The 24777-nt window shown below is 40.2% G+C and overlaps 1 protein-coding gene across 2 annotated transcripts in view; it reads right to left on the bottom strand.

Annotated features, from left to right (window-relative positions):
* Positions 1-24221, bottom strand: part of HSPA12A (heat shock protein family A (Hsp70) member 12A) — a 55281-nt gene extending 31060 nt beyond the window's left edge. Inside the window, exons 1-5 of one of the 2 annotated variants that reach the window (XM_051619133.1) lie at positions 24090-24221; positions 9356-9441; positions 8311-8438; positions 2277-2463; positions 1277-1381 (exon numbers count right to left, since the gene is read on the bottom strand). In XM_051619133.1, the coding sequence (XP_051475093.1) occupies positions 1277-1381; positions 2277-2463; positions 8311-8438; positions 9356-9441; positions 24090-24123 (540 nt within the window). In that variant the 5' untranslated portion in view covers positions 24124-24221. Of the gene's footprint in view, positions 1-1276; positions 1382-2276; positions 2464-8310; positions 8439-9355; positions 9442-23726; positions 23796-24089 lie in introns of those variants that run through there. The other variant, XM_051619134.1, reaches the window with a different exon arrangement.
* Between the last annotated feature and the right edge of the window lie 556 nt (positions 24222-24777).

Raw genomic sequence — 24777 nt, 5'->3', positions numbered from 1 at the left:
ACAGCAACTACTGTGCTTACATTGGCATTACAGTGGTGCACTTGAAGACAATGTGTACTTAAATCACAATTGACTGTTTACATGAGATTCTAAATCTCCAAAACCGTTTACTGAAAACATGTATTTCACAGAACTAAAAAAGTGGAAAATAAAACGCATTTTCCTCACCAACATAAGCCACAACAACGGAAAAATAGGGGAGAAAAAAAACACCAAGAAAGCAACATAAACAGAAGCAGCGCATCAGAACACAGTATGACTTCACAAATGAAACCCCAACAGACGTCTGTCTTTCTGGTTCTCTCTAATGCTTATTAGATTTTATGCCTAGGTGTGCCTTGAGGATCAGGGCAACCAAGTAACATCTCTCAGCACAGTATGAAATCCAGCCCTGCAAAGGGTGAGCACAGGCCAAAATACCACAGCCTATTCACAGCTCTTTGGCACGTGCACTACAGTGTAACTGCATAAAGGAGAATAAAGGAGCGCTGTGCACACGTAGTTATGCTGGTGCTAGAAAATGGGGGCCATAAATCTGTGCTAGTGCAGAATTCTAGGTAGGCTAATACACTGAACCCCTCAGAGCAATCAAGGGGCCTGTACAGATGATTGCACTGCCATAATTGCACTATTTCCACTGGCTTGTACACCTCAGCAGGTCATCTTCGTACAGACACACAGCGAGATTCAAGCCACCAAATCGTAAATGAGCTTTTAACAATGTTTCTACTACAAAACAAATCCAGCTCATCTGACTACCCTTTGCTTAATCAGTGAAGACAAAGTCAGGTTGGGGCAGGAGACATCAGTAGGTGCCCAACCTATTGCATTTCACATGCCAACTCTGTAACATGAGAGAATCTTGCATGAACACAGACAATACATTATCCCAGCAGCAGAAGTGTAAGAGACAAGGACAGGACCCACTCACAAATTTAATTCCTGAGCTTCAGCTCCTGTACTTCTAAATTCTTCATTCAAACCAACATTTTTTCACTAAAAAAGCAGTAGAAAATATTTAAGCTGGTAAGAAGATAGGCAGAACTCTGCATCACAGTGATACACACTGAATCAACCTTCCCCTGTGCAAGGGGAAATAACTTCAGGCTATTGTGAGCTCTCTGGAGTTCACAGCCTTCCTAAAGTTTCTACAGCTGCCTTGCTTTGTTCCCATCAAACACTAGTAAGGTCAAAGCTTGGGAAGACTGGAAGTGTTAAGCTCACATTTATAGCAGTTATAAATACAGAAGATCTAGATAAGGAAGCATTACTCTACCTTTAATGCCTGTTCCTTAAAGAATTGCAGGGCATAAGCAAATATCTCAAGTGCTTTGACTTTTTTGCCATTTGCAGCTGTCAGGTCTGTCTCCATGGTAAGATTCTACATGAAAGAAATTAACCAGAAGTTATTAAAAGGAAAAGATAAACATGAAATGAATTCCCACTGCTTGAGGAAAAGGAATTCTTCATTATCCACCTGGTTAGGAAAGAATGACAAAACTGTTCTGAAAAGGATCTAACTCATTACTTGAATTTCCTGGAGCACAACATTTGTTGCTTATTATAGACTTTGTTTTTAAACACCTAGCATGTCTACAGATAACTGCAGGCAGAGAAAGAAATATGAACTAAATATTAAATAATTACAATAAATGTATTTGTAATTAATTGCAACAAAGCTGCATGTGCAAAATATTCAATACAAATTAAGAGTTAAAAGCATAGATTTTTGGTATCCCAACAACAATTGAAATCATAAAACACCTCAATACAGAAAGTACTGACCAAGTCCCAAAAACTCTAGAATGGCTTCAAGACAATAATACAACCAGTAGGAATAACATCAAATTAACAACACGATTTGCACTTGCAGTTTTGACAATAAACTGGGTAAATTTTCTCCTCTGTTTTAAGACTTCAGTATGGCTCTTATTCCATTTTTCCTAAGCAAATTTATAAAACACACCAAGCTCATTCTGAGTCCCTAGATACCTATGGATTTCACTTTGGAAAATTAGGACATGAAGATCTAAACAAAGCAGATATTGAACTTCCTATCTAGAAAGAAGGCTGGGAAAACACACCAAACACAGTGAGAAGCAAGACAAATCGTAACGTTAAATGAAGATTTGAGTTTCATTTACTTCATTTGCTCTCTGTACTTAGAGCTGCTCCACATTTAATGAAAAAGCTTTAGGCAAAAACCTAGTACTGTCCACAGGATGATAATTTGAGTAGCAAATGCATGATTATACAAGAGATGGGTTATTACTTACACTAGTAGTATGTAGCTTCATCTTAAACTTTTCAAAATACAACCAGTGCTTTGATTCAGTGGGATCCAAATCATGGTAGAAATCTCTTGCTGCATACCCAAAGCTATGAAACTTTCTCTCTGGTGTTAGGAGGATTGTTGTTGGTGTCTTCTGGTTGGATACACCAGGATCTCCACCTTCCCATCGTCTATCCAACAAGTGAAATAGCTTCAGTAATTGATACTTATGTTTAGAGCAGCAGCAAAAAACTGTTTACTGCAAGCAAACAACCTGGTCACAGATTGCACACACTGCTTTTCCCCTCCAAAGACACTAATTATAATCCTTATAATATCAAAACCAAGTGTTTCTGTTCACATCCAAGAAAAGAGGGCTGTGACTTTCATTTCAAACAATTCAATACATTTTGCAGTTAGTTGTATAAATTTTAAGGACAATATACTCCATCTTCAATAAGAATACAGGTTCCCTGAAGTAAGCCACATAGAATTAGCAAGGAAACAATGCTATGCTTATATTTTCAAACTGAACATACATTTGTAATAAATACTGTAAGAAAAAAAAATCAAGTCATTATCAAGACCACACTGAATGAAAATGCAATTCCTCAAAACAGCCTACACAACTGTCAGTCAGACTCTACGAATGCTTACTTGTAAAGCATATTTTTCCCCATTTTGAATTAAGGAGCTGCTTAATTCAGCTAAACACCTCTGCAGAGAAATTTAGAATATCCCTGCTTCTGTCACAGAATGCTCTCTGAAGCCAGACAATCCAGTTTGACCAACACCTCTTGACATGCCTAATTTCCTGGACACCTGAAACTCTGAAGACACATCTGCAGATGTTGAGCGCTCTTCACTGCACTTTCCACTCACCTCAAGTTGATGGATTTTGTGTTTCAAATGCCAAAAATGTTGTAAAAATTTCCTGTCAAAGTGAGGCAGACTCCTCCAGCCCCCAAGTACCTTATAGGCACCAAAGCATCTCCCTCACCACCATCCATTAAAATGGTGAATAAAATTATCCTAGATTGTGAAAGTATCTTCTAGGAAGTCCCACAAAGCACAAAGGTATTAAGGCAAAAGCAACAAAAGGCCTATTTCACAGAATGGATAAGGAAATAAGAAAGAACATCAAATTTGGGAATGACCATTAAATGTAGCAGGAACTGGGAGCAGGCATGGTAGGACAACACAGTCACACAGTAGGAAGTTGTACCAGAGAGACAGCTGTGAACATTCTAGTCTTCTCACTTCTCCATCACAAAAAAAAACCACAAACCAGAATGGAAGAATAAGAAACCTGCATTACTGTTCCTCCTCACCCCATATGCCAGTATTTTCAGCATTGGAAACAAACACTTATCAGAAAACATTTTCTGAAAATGGCATCAGTGGAAAATCTGCTTTATGTGTCAGATATAATGATACTGCAGCTCAAACAGGAGCCAAAGTAAGATCACACAGGCAACTGCATTCATTATTAAACCACATGTTGATTGCTTTTTTCTAAAGATAGCAAAACACACTTCCATATTATACCACTGCCAAAGTCCTTGTTCTAAAGCACAAAAACACTGCCTTGTTCTGTGGTACTTGTTTACGTGACACAGGAGTATTAAGTAGAAAAAAATTCTTTTTCATTTCACTCTCAGAAACAATTGAGCTAATTGATAATAAACTGACCTCCAGACCAAGGCAGACAACTGACCTGGAAAACTGCAATCTAAGGGGTTGATACTTGGCAAAGTAACAAGGAGTGGGATCTTCTAAAGTGCTGGGGACTCTTCAGATCATTCAGCTAAACCAAACCGAGCAAAATTTGCCCTTTTTTGCACCAGCAGCAGCAATGGCAGGCAATCATGTGTCTACACATTTACTTCACTATAGAGGGCAATTGCACTGCTCTGAAAGCAGAAATAGCTTTCAGAGAAGTAGAATGTTTTCCACCTTCATCCACTTGGAAAAACTCTCCCAAACCTCTCTAGTCCAGCTGCTCAGCCCCTCAGCCGTTATCAGCTCACAATGCTCTAGGTCATTTCTTTTAACCTGCTGCTAAAGCTGTACTAGGTCAACTCCAAAATCTTTGAGTAGGTGTTACAGCAAACATGGCTCCAACGTGAAGAAGCTGGAATCCCAGAGCCCATGAACAGAAAACACTGCCTATTTCACCAGAACAATTAAATCTCACACACAAGCAGAGAGGAGAGAGACTAGTATCGTTTTCACGTGGAATCACTAATGATTCATTCTGAGTCACCAGTGGGAAATTCCATAAATAGGTCGTTGCTAATAACAACACTTTGTTTTTCTTTACAGCTAGGTATTTTCTCTTTCCAGATTGAGGACACTTAAAGCACAGTTTAAATGAAGACAAGTTGATGCTGAATGACATGGGCTGAAATTTCCAAGCCACCTAGAGAACTGGTGGCATCACCTCCTGATGAGTTTCTGACAGAAACTACACGTGGTGATTGCTCAGCAAGTTTTAAAATTCTCAGTCTGTATTACTGTTCTGTCACAGAAAGAGCAATTAGGAAACAGAAGGGGAAGTCTGACTTTACCATTTACAATCAGAGCTTTAAAAATATTCCTGTGTGACATCTATTCTAGACAGCAGCAGCCAAAGGCAGGTGTGTGGTAACTCCTGACTGTGACACTCTTCTCAGGTCAAGCCCTAGCCTCTCTCCAGCCAGAGGACACTTCTAGTCAGCAGGGCTAGGATTTCAACACTTGCATTTGCAGTTCTCTTCCATGGTCCAAATGTTACAAAAAATGGTAATAATGCTCTTAGGGAAAAAAACAGAAATGCCTATTAAGAGTATGGCCTAATCGAAGCAAGCAGTACTCTTAAATGCACATGTGGGATATCTTCTCAAAGCAGGGTCAGAGCTAAAAAATTCAGACATATGAGACCTATTCCTAGGCTGATATAAAGTGGAGTATCTCAACAGAGCAGCATAGACCCATTTACAGCCACAGAGGATCTGACTGTATATTAATGAAAACAGAGACAAGAGGAAAGGGAGTGTGGAAAGGATCACAAGGTTATACTAAGGTTAGAGAAATGCCCTTTCTTACACATGAATCTGGCTAACAGGGCAAAGGGAGTGATTCGTGCAGAGTGATGAGAATTTGATCCAGAGCTGCAGCAAAACAGTCAGGGAAATGAAGCAGTGGGGTCATCAAAACGTAGCCAAATGCCACTAGGAGTGTGCATGCAGAAGAAAGGCAAGCCTGTGTCTGCCAAGAATTACAATCAAACAGGGAAGAGACAGAGAAGGAAAAATCTGAAGGTTGAGGTAAAGCTACACTGAAAAAAAATCCCACCTTCTCCCTCCTTCCAAAGACAGACTGCAGTTTGTTTCATAATCAAATGCATTTTTCCACTTGCGTTTCTCCATTTGGGAAATACATTGTTTGCTGCTATTTAAGCAGCAGCCAAAACATTTCTAACTTCATGTAAGTGCACATAAATCAATAGGAGTTTTTCAGAACTGTGTTAGACCTCATGTATTACCTCCAAAGGAGGCATTAGCTCCTAGCAGAGCACCGAACTGTCTACTAATTACACAACTAGAATCACAGTTTTGCTGACACCACAGTCCAGCTCAGTACTAAAGCCCTGTGTGTTCACTCTCTTGAAGCAGGACCTTGTAACTAAACCCATCTTGCCCTTCACTGAGACATCTACAGAAAAGCAGCTTTGTTAAAACACAGACAGAAACCTAAATGTCTGGAAAGGATCAGCACTTAAGGAGGGACGGTAGAAAAAATGTTGGGAAGCACAGAGGACCATGCATCATGGGTATGCTTTATTTTAATGTAAACATTCTCGTGTAAGGCCAGGAAGTTATATTTACTCTGCTGAAATATTTGTAAATCGTGGGACATGTAAGCTTCATTAGATACAAAGTTACAACTTTTGTATACCTTCTGAACTACTGCAGCCTTATTTTGATACATATACCATACTTTAAATTGAATTACATAGTTTCATTAATATTTACATTTAAATACTTATAATAAAAATATATAAGTATATATAATTATCATATACATTATTTCATAAGTCAGTTTCAGCTGTATCTTCCCTCAAAAAAAAAAAATCATTGTTGGTCTTATAATATTTTCCATTGTTTGAAACAACTGTGGAAAATCTGAATATATTTCCTGCAAAAATATGTTCCTCCCTTCTGGTTGGAATATATGGATTCATTTATTTATATCAGTATTTCATATAATATCTACACTGGTCTGAAATCACAATCATGTTACCATTCTTGTGTAAGATACAACATACAGTGTTTTGAACCATTAAATGGTAAAATGCCAATTAAGATTTGGAATATACTCTCAGCTGGCCACTTGGCACCTGGTTTTCAATGTCCCCGGGATCTACAGCAGGGAAGCTTTGTATCCTGGAAGGAGAAACTAGTCTGCAATTTACTGCAGTGTAGTGTGAACCGAATGGCAAAAATTGGGTCCTAAGGTAAAATTTTGAGTGCAAAGTGCTAGAAGGACACCCTTGGAAGCAGTAATGGCAAAATCTCCACAGAGACAACAGGACCAACACAGCATACGGGATGTAGACTTGCTCAGCTAGAACTTCAGAGATGCCATCCTTCATTTCATCCAACTTTTTAAAGAAATATTATTAATTATTTGCTGTTAAAAGAAAATAGAAATCAATAAACATGGGTTCCAGCTCCAGAACCCTGTAAGCTGGCTAAGTGATGAAGACATGCCTGTCCTTTGACATCAAGCACGATGCAGCTTCCTCTGCTGTTTGCCAAACAATAGGTGGATGGGATGCAGAAAAGGCCTGGAAGCATTACTTGTCCATACTGAAAATGGTGGCTGACTTTGCAACTGGGTGGGCTAATACCATTCCAAAATTAATGTCCCTTTAGACAGGCTTTCACATCACCCAGTTGCACTAAATCTCTGAAATAACTTCCAACCATATACAAATCAACTATGCAGGGTGACTGCAAAATCAATACTGTCTGCTGAGATTTAGAAAGCTGCATTCAGCCAGCATCTTTGCTTAGAAAAATTACAGTATATCACACTGGACAGCAAGTTAGCCTTTTTGCCCTTTTGTTCTCAGTATTAGAGTGCTAAAACAGTATATGCTACATACTGTAACAGCAGCTTTGTTTAGAAGAACTTCTACAGCTAAGCTTTTCATACATCCTTTGTTTATGTCCTCTATCTTGGTTTGTTACAATATAGATATTTTAAAGATACTTTAGTAAGCATTAATAACAATAATCATTATAGTAATAAAATGGTTTGCAGGGTGATCCTTTCAAGTACCTACCATTATAGTTTCTGCATTTTTTATTGCATTAGATTTATATGCATGGATTTATATTGTGTTAATTTAATCAAGAAATAAAAAAAAACCCTACACAACATCATCTAAAGTCTGTCCCTTACAAACAAATAACACAGAACAGATTTCACATCAAACCTTAATTTTCACATCCATGCTTTTTGATTGCTTATTTCCCAGTATCACTGGTTCATTGTCAGAGGTTTTATTCAAATTTAATGCTTAAAAGCTTAAACCAGTCAAATGAACTGTCCATTTCTGGGTACAAGTAATGAAGCACTGCACACACAACTGTATACAAGTACAATTCCAGGGGACAGGCACCTTCTGGGAAATGCCATGACCCTTACCTAATAAACGTGTAGCTTCCCTCCGTCTCTGAGATAAGGGCATCTGACTCAATAATTATCAATGATTCCTAAACAATTCTACTTACTGATCCCTCCTTTCACTCAAGTCACCTTGTAAACTCAGAAAAATAATCGAGAGAGGACACATTCACATTGATTATTAAAGCAAATTTGAATACAATAAGATGCAACAAAAAACTATAACCATGAGAAAGGTGCACACTGTGGCAACAACAGAGAAATCTAGACAATTCAAGGTTCCTGGATAAAATACCTATAAGCTACTGCAGACAATCCATGTTACCACAACTGAAATCTAAATGCTGCATTGCAGCCCTTACCTCATTACATGAATACATTCTGGTTCCTTGGTGAAGCTGTAGGCGTAGCCACTGGATGTTGTGCCAAAATCAATAGCCACAACAACAAGAAATAACTGTTCTACAGCATCGTCTGCATCAGAGTCCTTCTGTTAAACAGCAGAAGCAAAATACACACTGAGTCACTCATGAGAATAACTGTAACATGTCTTACCCTATAGGATTTCTGCTCTCTGAAAAGTGTATCTCTTCAGTGGAAATAAGGACTTTCCCAAAACTGCTCTTGTGACCAATGTTGAAAGCTCCACATCCAATAGGAGCGGAAATTCAATACACAACTCAATATATTTGCAGGAGCCTTTTATACATAACCTTCTCAATCAAGAGTTTTCTTCAAATGTAATTTATTGGCTGGGGGGCTTGGTCTGTGTGGTATATCTGGTGGCTTTAGGACTTACATATGTCATAAGCTTGAAACTGAGGTACTACTACCATTCAAAACTAATGGAGACAGAACAAGATAAAATACAGCAATAAGTTTTATACCCAATGATAATTATTTATTGATGAAGAATTTACAGAACACTTCTTTTATAAACACTACATGCTTTCTTTCCTCCTGTCTGTGTTGAGTTCTCCTCCCTGTAATCCTGCAATGTCTGAAAAACTCAGTCAAGGGCAATGTGGGAACATTAACTAGGAGAGGTGGAAGAGTTATAGCTCAAACCATAATGACGTGATATAAAGTACAACGTGAACAAATGAGGAATTGCATCACTCCCCAGTAGGCTGTTGCCTGACATAAATCCCATATAAAGGAGGAATAAGCAGTGAACAGCATGGTAGTACAGTTCCCATGCTGATGGTAGGCAAAGCACTAAGAGCTTAGCAAGACAGGAGAAGAAGTTGGAAACTCTAGTGACCAAAACTTCCCTTAGGACTATGAATACCACAAAAAGGATCAATACATGAGGAAATTACAACTTTCTTAAGAAATTATGTCCCACTGAACAGGCAGGATAAAGTAATGTTAAAATACAGTATATGTTAAAAGTACATTTCTTACCACAATATGTGATGGAGACAGAGGAGTAATTCCAGGGTCTCCCAGACTTTTGGCTGGTGATGAGTAAGCAGATGTGGAAACTGCATCTGAAAGAAAACAAAAATTCTTCAGTGTCAGTAGACTGAATGAGTGGGACAGGGAAGTTGCTTTGCACACTTCTACACTATTTTCCTGTTGTAACAAATCTGCTAATAATAAAGCAAATTTAATGGCTGCCATGTAAAACACATTTTTTCCCTTTACAACCTGCTAAGACACAATAACTGCAGTTTTGGTTTTAAAATGTTTGTCTGACCTTCATGACTAGCTTCTATTCCTTTGCCTATTACATTACCATGCATAATTTTAAAAGTCTTCCTAAAAATATCCAGAAGTCATAGATGAGACAAGACAATACACTCACATTAATGGCCCAAGTTTTAATGTGTTAATGCAGAAGACTAAACACAAGCTGTGAGATTAAAAAAAGACAGACTCATATTAAGAGAAAAAGAGGAGTTTATACCAATTTGACAATACAGTAAGAGTAGGTTGCAATTATTCCATCATGAACCCTTAATCTGAAACTTTCCCAATCCTGTCTGTTTTTTTTCTTCAATACACTCTGTGTTGAAACATCTTGCAGCTGTTAATATTACTGCAGGACAGAATCCAGCTGGGAAAAAGGGATGTATTATTAACAAATCATCAAATAAATATTTCTACTCTGCATACAATACTGAAATTTCATTTAAAGAAACATACACACAGTGCATAATAGTATTTGTCACTCATGTGGTGTTTTTTCTTATATTTACCCCTTTGATGACAGAAAAAGAAATGGCTTATTAAAATAAGTAAGTACTGATGACTCAGATTTATATAGAATATATTCTCCTTTGAAGACTGCAATATGTAATAAAAATGGAATATAGAAAATAAGACACACACCCTGTCCATTCACATCCATCCCCAAATTTAAGCCTTGAGTTTATTGAATTCTCTTCTACAGAATGCAAGCTACTTAGATGTAAAGCAGAATTATTTAATGATTCTCTACATATCAATAACCATAATAAACATTAAATAAAATTTCAACATATCACCCACTTGGATGTTTCACACAATAAAATGCATATTTATGCATAGCCTGTACTTCCTAGACACAGTGCCTGGATGCAATCCTGTGGCAAGTGCTCTAGGTTATCCTATTTCAGTGGGACAGTTGGACTAGATGATCTCTAGAGGTCCCTTCCAACTCCAGCAGTTCTGTGATTCTGCGAACTGACAAGTCAGAGCATTATTCTAAGATTACACAGGAGCTGCTCTCCAAGCAAAGACCTTCAAACTACTTAATAAAGAATCCTGTTGTTCCTGGTACTCAAATACATGTTCTTTAAGATGCAAAAAACTCTGCAGTAGGCAACGATGGGATAATCTGCCCACAGGAAAGAAAATCTTCCTCCAAATCTTAATATTGCTCTTACAGCAATGTTTATTTCTGTTCAAGCCATAACATATTCAGCCTGATCTTCAGAAGCACTTGCAAAAGCAAAATATTCACATTTCCCATACAAGTTCTTTAAGAATGTCTTCTTTTACTCCTCTTGTGGTAGAGCACGAAAAGCCACAGGCCAAACGTGACAAGCACAGAATCTGCTCAGTTCATTAAGGTATATTTGGATCAAATGATGTTAGAGCCTTCTTTGTGTAATTTCTTCCTCTTTACAAAACAGATTAATTTCTGTACCATCAACATGGCATTTTTTGTAGAATGCAAGAACAGTATTTCAGCACAGGAGAAAGATGATTAGTAACAAAGCAGGTTCCTTGCATTCTGCTGTTACTGCTGACTGGACCTGAACCACCAACTCCTGAGCAGACCAGGAAGGACAACACAATAATGATTCAGCATCTTTGGAAACTGATACATTTCCCCCACTTAGAATGCTGGCTTTTAGAGAACAAAAATGCAGACATCAAATCACTTTCTACGTGTTTCACTTTCAGTGTTTCTCCTTGTTACTAATTCTATTTGCTGCCTCTTTCAGCAATCTGTTTTCCAGCCTGTCTTCAGTTATCAGCCTGGGGGTACCTTGAAAAGTTATTTATAACTCTATAGACAACTCAGAAAATCTGTATGATGGTATACACAATTTTTTGTGTCTCAGAGAGCAGTGATTAAATAACCAGTGCAATACTCATATACATCCATGACTGTGCTAACTCAGATGATGCTGTATAGCTAATATATTCAACCCAATTAACTTGTGATAATCCAGAGGTGTCAAAATGTGTACAAGGACACTGTCTCCAGAAGTATTAAAATACTTGCTAAAAAATAAAAAATGGTAAGTAGAGATCAGGTCTGTCTTAGCTGCCAGCAGAAAATAACTCTAAAACAGATATTTTCATTAAAAATCTTTAAAATAAATTGTCCGTTTCGGTTTCAGAATGCTCTTGAAAACTTATACATAAAGGCTGGATTTGTGGAAGGGCTAACATTTTCTAATTATCATCAACCTGCTCAACTCTGCTGGAATGTTAAGCTTTTGGTGATTTATCAGTATTTTTTGACCAGACGAAAAAAATCCTTCCAAACTCATGACCCCTCTGTGTTCACTGCTGCTTCTGTGAATATTCAGCTAAAGAAAATAATTCTACAATGAGTCCTACCTTCCCCCAGCCTAGAGTTATGTTGGATCAAGAGGGGAATATAGTAGAAGGCAATACTACAATCTCTAAAGGAAAACAAACTAAAACTTTCACCAAAATGTCCTGTTACAGTGATTCTGTAGAGTTGCTCTCACGTGGGCACAAGCAGCACTTGCATGGCACAGCAACTCATTTCATGAGAGTAGAAACTAATCATGTGCAATAACCCGGGTGGCTCTAATTGTTCCATTGTAACTCAGCTGCTCAAAGAGGCTCTGACTCAGCCACAGAGCTTGCAGAGCTACAAACCTGAACGAGTGTAGTTCAGGATACTGGGAAGTTAAAAAGTAATTTATCAGAGCGGTTGGCATGTGCCAAAAATGGCTTGCAAGTCATTCACCCTGGATTTAACACCAAGAGTTCTCCTAACAAGTAGTGAAACTGTTGTTATAAGCAAATGCAATTAGGAAATTTCTAACATTATACTATCTGCCCTATCGAAACTTAAAGGTATTAAAACATACTTATGTGTGAACTTTTGTATTTTGTCGAGTTAGCGTTTGCTTGGGCAAAAAAAATTGCAGGAAGAGCTGGATATACAAAAATCTCTTATTTCCAAAGGATTGTGACTGGTTGATCTGGCAGAAAAAAAGCATCTGTACCAAGACAGAGAATGGGAAAAGGGTTGCAAGGAACGTGATTTGCAATCATGCAACAAAAAAATGACCAGCCTTTATGAGTAAACTCTCCTTCCTAACAATTTAAAAATATGTCCTGGGTAGTATCATGGTATTTGGAACAGTTCTTAAAAGCAGGATGACTTATTAAGGCTTCTGTAACAAAAAAAACACAACTGAGGGTAGTGAGGCTCTGCAGAAAAGGGCCTGGGGGTGCTGGTTGAGAGCTGGATGAACATGAGCCAGTAGTTGGACTCAGAGGTCCTTTCCAACCATGACAATTCTGTGATTTTAGTTTACCACACAGCTCAAGTTCCAGCTTTATCTCCCATGTTTACCAAGGATCTCCATCTGTGCCAATCTACACACTATGAAAAAACATATAGCTAACCAGCATGAGTCAAATCAGTATTTAATTATTGACAAATTACATGCCATAATTAATTGAGGAATCTGATCTAGAATCCAAATTATATTAAGTCTTCCAATACTTACACCAGTATTTAAAATAATCTTCTATGTGTGACACAAACTTCTCAATGAGCACATTGATGCTTATGACCATTAGCCTGTAATATGACTTTATATCAGGGGTTTTGATAATTAAACTAAATCATGACAGAATGATGCAAGCACATCATTACAACTTCTGACTTTAGTGCTAAGGTAAGCAATTGCTAAAGAACATCTACTGCATTTTCAAGGTGACCAAAGGAGAAAGGGAAAATAGAGAAGACTCTTTTTCAGCTTTTTTTTTTTTTTTTTTTTTACATTCAAAGGGTATTTGCAAATTCCCAAACAATTAGAGAACTGCTGAAATTATGAGATCAGCACATTCTAGATTAATAATGAATTATGTCCATTATTATACTAGCTGCAACTGCTGACTCAGCAGATTTAATTTATTTCTTCTTTTAATCTAAACACATCCAAGGGTTTTTTGGTGGTTTTTTTTTTTTTTTTTTAATGTAGCTGCCTGCACTAGCTAATCAGTTTAGCTTTTTCTGTTTTTCAGTAAATGATTAGCCACATTCCAGATTTCCAGCTTCACTGATGACAAAATGCAATGAAGGATCAACCTTTAAGTGTCACAGAATACAGAGTAAAAGCAAAGTCCACAGCTTTTATAAAAATTTAGCTGATGCAGCGTGAATATTTCACTAATAGCACATTCAGCTGAATCTGAATTTTTAGGAGATCTGGAGAGCTGGACCAAGCTATTAGTTAATTAGAAAAATCAGTTATTGGAAGCTGATCTCCTCTGGAAGACTATCTGACTGTTCTCTCTATTTGGGAGCCCCTGCATTCCTATCCAGGACCAGATAAGTGAGTTTTAGTGAACCACTGAAAGCATCAGATGTGTGCCACTATGGTTCCAAGATTATCAGTTTTAAGACAGCAGGTATGAACCTGCTTTAAGAAAGATTACTGCTAAACTTGCAGTAACACCTCACTAAGGTGGTTGTACTGAAACAAAAAAAATCTTTTTTCAGCAGCTACATAGAATCTTCTATCAAACTCAGCTTTTATTACATATTTAACCTTACATAATTCAGCTACACCAGGCATCAGGAAAATTTTCAGCTTCATGTACTGGGGAAATCATTCATTTCAACAGTTGGTGGCATGCCACAGCAGTGAATTATCTGCTAACAGAAGGATCCCTGCAACCCAAGTAATAAGAAAACAGATAAGCAAAAGTTTTTGCAAGTGTGCACTGTCTTTAAGTAAGAATTCAACAAAACAAGTAAAAGCAGAAGTTCAGGAGGCACGATATGGTGCTCAACAGTATAAAGCACAGAAACGCAGTCAAGTCAGGGAAGGGGAGACGTTTCTGAGTATGTTTCATGTCACTATTTTATCACACAGAAAAGAAACAAAGACAGAAAGAAGAAGAAATAAGGTACCAAGCTCCAAGTCCCCAAGAAAGGGACTCATCATGGTCTGCCTCTCTAATGGATGTTCTGCAAACCAGAAGATAGACAGGACCACTAAAAAATCATCTCTCTGTAGGAATACCCCTGAACGTGGGTGTCTGCTGCTCTACCCCAATAAACGTATTTTCAGTTTATTTCTATTCCTATCCTGCCATGGTGGTCACAAATCAAACACTTGCTCATTAAACTCTTCTCATGATTTTATGAGTCAACAGTGGTATCAGTACCATTCGCTATTTCAGATCATATTTCTAGCATTTTAAGAAGTGATTTCATAGTAAGTAATTTTTTTTTTTTTCATTCCATAATGTACAACTCAATGAATTCCAGGCAGAGCTGAGCCTCTGGCTGAGTTGAAGACCTAGATCCCACACCCTTTTCCAGGTTCTCCCAAACTCCCAACTGAGTATGCCTGCAGTACAACACTTTGCCTCAAAAGGAAAGCTGCAGTAACTCTTTTTGGTATGTATAATGCATATTCACTGTTCCATATGCCAAATCCATTTAGCCTCTCACTTATTTGTAGGCGGATGCAGAGGGTTACTCAGGATGCATTAGACCTACTAAAAATGCCTCTATTGCAGATCTTTATGGCTGCAATAAATCCAAGTGAACTGAATCTACCACACAAATACTGAGCATTTTCACGGATCAAACACCTGCACCTATCTGATGGCCATTTATCTGGAACTTCCAGCCACCCAGCAGCTGGTGAGAGTCACTCCTATGTGTAGCTATGATCTCAGTCTGGTTTCTGGCCTTGGCCAAATTCTTCATTTTCCATTCAGGCGATATCCCTGGGGTTTATTTTGTTTAAATTAAATAAATAAATAAAGACATACAGACTGCAATACGGGTACAGAATAGCCATCAGGAAATAAAATAATAGAATTAAAACATTGTTTTTCACTCAAAACATTATATACCATTTTGAGCATCAATAATGTTGCTTAAAGTAAAGCTTGCTAATGGTGTTTGCACAAAAGGCAAGGAAGAGTTTATCCCATTGCTATCACCTGGCAACTGCTGCATTGATGAAGAAAACCTTATTCAGATGTTCCTATTGCTGAGATTCTGCTTTGCAATAAGAAAATGCCACCACTTCCAAATGTAATATGACAACCTAGAGCACTTCACTTCAAATACAAAGATGTCCTTTCAAAATAATCATAGAACAACAGCCAAAACAAAAGAGTCAGAGAGAAGTAAACAATAATAATAAAAAAACCACATTTAAAATATTCTTATGCTTAATAAAAAGATCTCACATGTCATATCAGAAGTAAGAACCTTCTGTTTCTACTGAAACCAATGACACCACTGCTATTACCATCAATGGAACCAGAGTTCTTTGTTTTAAAATGCCAGTAGGCATCCAGCTGGTCTGTGGAAGACTGCAATACATTTCCTTTCTATGAATACAGCCATAGCTAATCTCTGACACAAATCCAAGTTTCCTGAAACCCTTTCATAAAAATTGGTTACCCAAAGAGTTGGTATTCATTGCTTTGATACCAATTAGAGGATAGTAATTTCCTAAGTAAAAAACCCCTCCCGATTCTTTGGATAAAATTCTAAAAATAAGACATGTTCCTCATTACAACTTTGACCTTTTTTCATTTATGCATCTGCATTGCCTCCCATAATGATTACAATTTGACTGGAGGAATTACTTTCCCACTATGCTTTGAAACTTTTAAAGATAAATTCAGGTTTTTTTATTTTACTGTTAAGAGTTTCAAAAAACAACCCTAGGTTCATCTCATCACTTTGTGGATAACAGTAATTTTCCTGCACCTCACCAGCAAAGGGAAGCCAAAAGACATCACTTTTTTTCTGTGAACTTAATTTAAGATGAAAGAAACTCACAAGAACTTGCAATAACCTTCTGAAAATGTCACAGGGTTATGTTCACTTTTCCACTTTTTTGACAGGACGTAGTTTAAACTGTTTTACCTAGATCTGATCTGACCTCACTAATGGTTGTTAAGCTGGACTAAAAAAGACCTATTACGCTTCCATGCACACTTCACAACTGGGTCTGTAAAACCTCAGCTAGATCCTTACTATTCACCATGTCTGACCTTAAAGCTGCCTGAAACTCAAACCCATTCACCATCTACACTCTAAGGTCTTTCATCCAGATCCACCTTGAGTAACCTGAGAGCTTTCCAGCTCATGGGAGCAGTCAGCTCCCTCTTCCCTCCCAGTCCTGACACAGTTGCCACTTGCTCAGAACTTGCTCACACCCCACAGCCTGGGCTTTGGAAAACTCACTGGCAGCACCTTGCAGTGATTGCTCTCTTCCTAGATTCCAGCTCTTCCACACACACACACCATTGCCAGGAGTGACAAAACTGATCCTGGTTTACATGTTGGAGAGGTCAGGCTGCATGTTGTGATGAAGGTGGGTTAACAACAGGTTTTGCAGCTCAAAGTAGTGGAAGACATCTCTCCAGGATCCAAGTATTCCACAGATACACTTCAGTAATAGAGACCTTTAATATGCACTAACTAACCTCTTCTACAAACTTGCTTCCTTCAGGCTGCCTTGCACTATTTGCCTCTGTGCAAGCACTGCTTTCTTGCATCTCTCCACTCCTCTCTTCTTGCTTCCAAACATAAAGACATAAGGAACAGAAAACAAAACACAGCTGTACAGAACCTAGATTCTGTGAGAAGACACCTTCCTAGAAAAAGCTTCCTGCTGCTTCTTCTTCACCATCACATCTCTCATCATCTTCCTTAACTACTTGGTTCACTACAAGGTTGTCAGAAATGACACTGAATACCAGGACCACTTTAATAAAATGGAACATTTCTGATGCTCATCAGTTTCTTTGGGAAAACCACCACTTACCAGCTGACAGCAGGCTGGTTGGTTTGTTGGGTTTTTTGTCTTTCAAAGGAGCAAGATCAAAATATTATCATTATAAAAATCCCTATTTTACTTCAAGTTCCTATATAAAAACCATCTCAAAATGCAACTGTATCCTGAAAACATGATCCTAGACTGACTTTTCTAGATCAAAGTATTCAAAGGAACATTATTCAGAGAGAGAACAAAAAATTACTATTCAGCTTTTCCGGACCATGTATCCAGCACACACAAGAACAACCATTTGGGGGTACTTTTTCCTCAGAAGACAATAAGCTGATTTAATTACCAAGACTCCTGAAGTATCTTGCAATGCATCAAGCTGGATGAATACAGTGACTTTTTTTGTTGAAACACGAGTTGGTAAAAATACTTTAAAATGTTTTTCTCCTTCATATTCACAATCTTTAGAAATCCCAAACATGGTTTAAACATTTTTTGAGTTTTGACAAAAGGTAAAAAACAAATATTCCCCCCCTCAAAAAGAATAAACAAAACACAAAGAAAGAGGGAGATCAGATAAGAAGGACAGTCAAACTGCAATAACTATTGCTACTATTCTTTCTCATAGCAACCAGCACGACTGATGCTACATAGAAATCCCCTTATATTCTTCAAGGTTGGAGAATACCAGTTATTACAAAACTGGAAAAATTCTGTCAAATTTGACAATTCATTAGCAAAATCATCTGTGAATCCATAGTCTACAGGTATCGATTTAGGTTCCAAGGGACACCTCACAGCTGAATCAAAAATAACTTTGTGTCTTTATTATTTTTATTTTATGATCTAGAAAACAGATCAGGTATCAGGCTTAAAGAAAAACACTCTGTGAGGAGAGAAGCAAGTCGATATTTTAATATTTGAAGAGTGGATCATAAAATCATGCAGTCAGCAACCAAATTACCTTTCCAGAGGTTTTTATAGTAGCACCCATCCAGCTTACATCCAAATGCCCGTGACTATGCACACACAGAGAACACCGACCAGCCAGAAAAGCAACTGGAAAGTTACAGTGTCATGATGACAAGCAGATGGTATAGCCACAGCCTGCAAAGGAGTTCCTATGGCTAAAATCATAACAGGAGCATAGCTGAGTAAGAGAGCTACTACAAGAGGTTGATTTTTGAGTGCAGCAGTTCCATAATGACAATACTGAAAGCTTTTGTAAACAGCATGCCCTGCCGTTCTGATTACAGCATGTGCTCCACTAAGGTATCCATGGAAACTTAAGAAAGAGATGTTAAATTTGTTGGATCTGTTTGGCACCAGGGAGGCAGGCTAGTTTCCAGTCAGCCTAGTATAACCACAGGTATTTTGATCTTTAAAAAAAAAAAAAAAAGATGATGATGGAGAAAGCATCAAGAGTCCTCAAACAATGATGAAATCCACATGACCAAATTCTCACAGGAATGCATTTCCCAAACAATGACTAGGAGGTGACAAGGACATACTTAAGAAACTGTAATTTTAATGTTGTTATTATCACTTAACAGAGAAAAACAGCCAAACTGCTGTAATGAGGAGAGAGACACCCACTCTTCAGATCTCACAGGGAACAGAATAAAAGGAGGTGTGAATACAAGCGCTCAAAACCTCACAAGGAAAGGCTGTGCAGGACAGGCAGGCACAGAGCGCTCGGGACTGTAAAACCCTTTGACAGACTCTGCTGCAACCCTAGAGTGATCCCGAACAGCACTAAGAACATAAAATGTATCCAGAAACAGACAAATCAAAGCAGTGTTCCCAGAATATTCCCTATGGGAGAAGGAAGTAGCATAAGGAGAATAATTTACCTCTGCCTCCTTCCCCAAGGAAACCAGTGCAGGTTGGGTAAGCTCCTGCAACAGAGTTTCTCTTGAGAGAGAAAAAGTGAATAAAGTCCTTCAGATGACATGAAATTGCTACTGTGAAAATCCATTCACATACACACTTCTTTCTGGACTTCAAATTATAAGAATTATGAAAAATATTTTTCAGTACCCCTCAGAAACTGCATTTGTAGAGCACAATCTCACAGTGTTGACTCAGTCACTGAGGAATAAATGAGGTAAGAAACAGCAGATATAAGAAAAACCCTCTCCAGATCTGACATACTTTTAAATTAAGACACCTTTAAAACTGATCTGTATGCCTAGAGCCCTGCAAATCAATCATGAGAGAGATACTAATTTGGGCCAGTGAGTACCAAATGACCCTCACACATGAAGAGATCACAGCAGCGTGTCAATGATGGGCCATGTTGATGCAGCTCATAAAGCCACTTTCTGATGCCCTTGACACACCCTGATGCAGTCTGAAGGACATTTAGTCAAGCTCTTAGGAAAGAACAAAGGCTTTCTAGCCTGAATGCTGACCTCCATCTTTTAAGCATTTTAGTGTATCTATTTGCTTACTTATTTGAACTGACTACATTTTCCTTTTCATTTACATGAAAACCTTTCTCAAAAGCCTCCGAGACAGACTCTGATGGAATCTCCTGTTTTAACACCCATTACTTACACAGTTCAACACTGCCATCCTAATTTCAAAACACTGCAAAGTCACTGCTCAAGTAGTAGTTATGGCAAAATTTAAAATTCACATGTTTATTTTAAATGCATATTACTGTGATTCTTAACAGCACAGCACATGGGCCATAGCTGACATATTTTGAGTAATGAGAGTTATGAAATGCTCTTTTTAAGACAAAAAACTTGCGTGGTCACTGAGAGGGGGCAGTTTCAGTTTAATGACCCAGGAGCTAGAACATTTGTCACAGTGAAGAAACAGAAGTCTGCAGGTATATCAGAGGCATTTCAGAACACTGAGGTTCATACTTGGCAGCAGCATTCATCAGCCCAACACCAGCATCTGTGACCTTACACGACCGAACAGCTGCAGACTCTTCAGAAAAACATCTGTGAAGTGAATGTACCATTTACAAATGCAACCGATGGACTTCAGAGTTCATTCCTCAAACAGATTCCAAGTCCTCCTGCTCTCTCTCTCTCTCTCTCTATTTCCTCTTTGGGGAAATACTGCTGAACAAGCGTGCATGATAGTGATGCACCCTGGAGTGTCACCCATTCCTTTTTTCAACTAGCATGGCTGTTTGATAGAAAAGTGACAAGTGCCTTACAGAAGCTGAGTAAGTAACCAACTGAAGTCATTCATGGATAGACAAAATACTCTGAAGATTTCACTAAGCTGTCAACATTCACTAAAATGTCAACATCTACTTAAAATAAATACAAGGAATATATTCAAACTCTCCAAAAAGGTCATGTTGCCTCATATCTAATTAAAATAATGACTGTTCTTGTTCTCCTGCTTGGAACAGCCTAATTTGAGTGCATTTTTTTTATTATTTCTTTCACATTTTCCCTTATTGTTTACTCATAGGCAGCACAGTTTTTTTAAACACCAAAAAAAGCCAAGCTGCTCCTTCACAATGCCTACAGACTAAAACAGCCACAGAGAGAAGTTTCTAAAGCCATAAATGGTGCAGTCTTTGAAGTCAAACACTTGTGAAATCCCTTCTGACACATTGTCAAAAAGCAGAACCAATTGAGGTCCAGAACATGGAGGGGATGGGATCCTTTGGATAGAAAAGGCATCATTTTATTTATTTATTTATTTATTTTAAAAGGGATAGTTGCTTGGTACAATTATAGCTAGAATAAGTGAACTCATGGGAGAGGATAGCAAAAAGTGAACTAATCACCTAGAACAGTTTGAAAGAACAAGGAACTAGAAATTTTAAAATATTTGACCACACGTGCAACTTAAAAAAAAAAAAAAATCCAGACTTAATTGCAACAGCAGGTGTAGCATCCAGAAGGAAATTCAAAAATTTCAACAGCATTCCCACATAAATGGGAAAAGTTGGCCACGGCAAGTCACATCAACTCAATTAAAAAAAAGAAAAGCATATAGCAGTAAAGAGCACAAGATGAGACACCAGTCAACTCGCATTTAGCCCCAGCTACCACTGACACAGTCAGAAAGCAAACTAGATCCTAAATCTTGGTATTTACACGCAGGGACCAAGCCTTCTGCAGCTGAGGCAGGATTCTGGTCTCCCTGCACAGAACCGTCCTCCAGAAGGCTGCTCTAACTTGAGCCAACATCTGAGGCTGCAGCTGCCTCTTCCAGCTCCTGGGGACAGTTGTGTTTGAGAGAGATCCTGCTTACACCCTCTGGACTAGGACAAAGCCCCCTTACACCATATGTGCACCAGCTAAATAAGCCACACTACAGCTGACTGCAGCTTTAGGGAAACTTCGCAGGTAGAGAGCAGGGCAGCTCTGTGGAACACCACTTCCATCCCAGTGGGAGTGAACTAAATATTCAGACTGAAAGCTTACAGAGTGACAGCACCATAAAGGAAAACCTGTCGGCTGAATTAGCATCACCCAGTTATGAGCCAACGGCTTTAAAAATGCCCAAAGTCAGTGCAATTAGAAGCTTTACAGGCAACAACTCCTGAGTATGAACAATTTCATCCAGGCTCATCCTAACTGAGCTGCAGATACCGCAATGCTGTGCTAACTGAAGCTATAAAAATGACTGGCAGGCACTGCATACGACACTTGGCTCTTTTACATATAGACATTTCTTTTACACATTGCACTATGCTACAATAGTGACTGCAACTCCAATGCTGTTAATACAACAACACACACTAAACCACACTTTATCCCCAAAGCTGCTTTTTTTTTTTTTTTTCCTGACAGCTTCAGCATTCCAGTCCATGGAAGGAACATAAAGATTTCTGGCATAACTAATGACTGCCTTACCACACAGTCTCCTGTATTCCAGCAAAATCCCTCCTGCACAGATCCTCCCGGTGTCACAAGTTACTTAATTTCAGCATTGCGTGACATTAGCCTTGCAACTTTGCAGAAAACAAAACACACAACACCCTGTCATCTGGAAGACAAGTGAATCTGTCAGGCTGTTCTTCCCTTTGTCAGCTGCACGCTAGAAAATCACTACAGGTTATTTCAAACCTAAAAGACATTAGAGACGTTATTTAGGAAGCTCTGAGAGAACATGTAGATGGGGGAGAGGGGGCAGGGAGGGAACCCAGTAGAGCAGGTCATCTTCAATATTTAATTAGTTTTAAAGTATTGTCTTCATGGTTTTTAAAAATTGATATTTTATTACTCTTTCATTTCATTGGCACTGCAATTAAGCTATTTGATTAAAAATATTCCCCCAAATCCCATTATGATCTGTATAAACTCAACCTTTTAAGCTTCCTTGTACATTATTGCCAGCACCTTAGGCTCAACATTACAGGCTCCTCACATCTTTGCAGTATACACTGAGGAAGAAAGGATGGAGAGATCAAATTAAATCAGGCTGAGTTTGCATTTCCCTTAGGGTTATTCACCCATACCATTTGTATCCTAGGAACGCTTCTCCCTCCTCCAGTTCCCTCCCCACACAAGGAGAGACCACCCCTGTCCTGCAAAGGCTGTGTTATTTTTATCATCAGGACCAAAACCACAGAACCTTTGTTTCCGATCATCTCAGCTGATACATCAAGTTTGCAAAGTCGGAGAGACCCGCAGAGCCGTTAACGTGGTAAAACAGAACCCCTCGGGTTCCATCCCCTCCCTACACCTCCCTGGGACCCCTCCAGCCTCCCGGGCCAGGATGCCAGGACCGCGCTGTCTCTCCCACCGACCTGCCAGCTCTTTCTTCTTCAAGCCCATGTGGCTAGCTACTAAAAAAAAAGATGCCTTCCTTTATTTCAGCATGAGCCCGCGACTTCCAGCCCAAACCCTCTCCCCTCTCCCCCGGGGCCGCTGCTGGGAAGGGCAGACCCCGCAGCCGCGGCGGCCCCCGCCGGCAGGGACGAGGTGCAGCCGCGCCCGCCGCACAGCCCCGGCCCGACGCCGGCCCCGGCCCGGCCATGCAGACGCATTGTTTTTTTCCACCTGGATCCGCTCCCGCTCTGCCGCACCTCCTCCCTCGGGAACGGGGCGCGGAGAGCCGCGGAAGCCCCGCAGCGGGCGCGGGGCCGGGCTCTGCAGCCAGGCCGCTCCCCGCTCCCGCAGCCCCCCGCTCCCGCAGCCCCCCGCTCCCGCAGCCCCCCGCTCCCGCACGGACGCGGGACCACCGCCCGCCGCCTCTCCCTCCCCGCCGCCCGGGGCTCCGGCTCCAGATCGCTTCCCCCGATGAGCCGGGGGCCGCTCGGCCGGGCTGTGCCGCCCCCGCATTGCGGCGGGGACCCGGCGGGAGCTCCCCCTCACCTGCAGCACCGCTCTCCGGCTCCGACATGGCCCGGCCGCCCGCGGGTCTCCGCCCTCCGCGCCGCGCTCGCCCAGGCAGGGGCCGCCGGCCGAGCTGCGCAGCCCGGCCCGGGGGGAGGCTCCGCTCCTTCCTCTCGTCCCCACCCCGCCGCGCCCTCCCGCAGCCGGCGCAGGGAGCCAAGGGGAAGGCTCCGCGCTGGAGCCGGGCTCCCCAGCCCCTCCCCGCCCGCTCCCCGCAGCCGCAGCTCGGGGGGCGCTGGACGAGCTCCGAGGGGCAGCCCAGCCCAGCCCAGCCTCCGATGCGGATTTCACGGCTACTGAAGCAGAAAAACCCTCAAGGGTGCTAAGCTATAAAAAGCGTACCCCCTCTGCGGCCGGGCGTGGCACCCCGCCTCATCCGTGTGCGGCAGGAGAGCCGGGTTCTGGAGTCAGTGCTGCTGGGGACAGCCGGGATGCTGCTCGCAAAGCTTAGAGCGGCTGGTTGCCTTGTCAGGGGTGTGTAGGTACAGCTAACCTGCACGGTCAGGAAGTAACGTTAACTAGTCTCCCGAAACCATGAATTATGGGACAAGTTTTACAGCATGGGAGGGAACGAACTCTCACCCATGCAGTTCTGCGGTGACATGGGGCCAGAATCTCCTGCTTCCAGTGATTTGTTGCTAATTAAGTTGCCTCAGCACCTGGGAGAGAGCCCTTCCTATTGTCACTTGATCTATGATTAAGTTTTAAACGTTTTCCAAAGTAACTAAGAAGCCATTACAAATCTGAGAATAAAAATAAGGCTGGTATCCTCCCGTGAACAACCCTGGAGCCTAAGAAAATGTTTTCCTGTTTTCCTCCCGTACTTCATGGTCTAATTCTCCTTTACTTTCCAGCCTCTGTGGCTATTCATATTTTGAAAGCACTGCCAGCTGTTCACGTGGAATAAATAAGGGCACTAATGCCAAGCCCAGTCTCAGCTCCTTGCTGACTCCAGGAGGTCACTGACATTTATCACAACATAAAATGCACCCAAACCTTCTCCTGAGTTGTCCTACCAAAGCCATCACTC

This window comes from Apus apus, chromosome 4 (assembly GCF_020740795.1).
Source record: "Apus apus isolate bApuApu2 chromosome 4, bApuApu2.pri.cur, whole genome shotgun sequence".
Classification (NCBI taxonomy): Eukaryota; Metazoa; Chordata; class Aves; order Apodiformes; family Apodidae; genus Apus; species Apus apus.
This window is presented reverse-complemented; position numbering and strand designations above follow the sequence as displayed.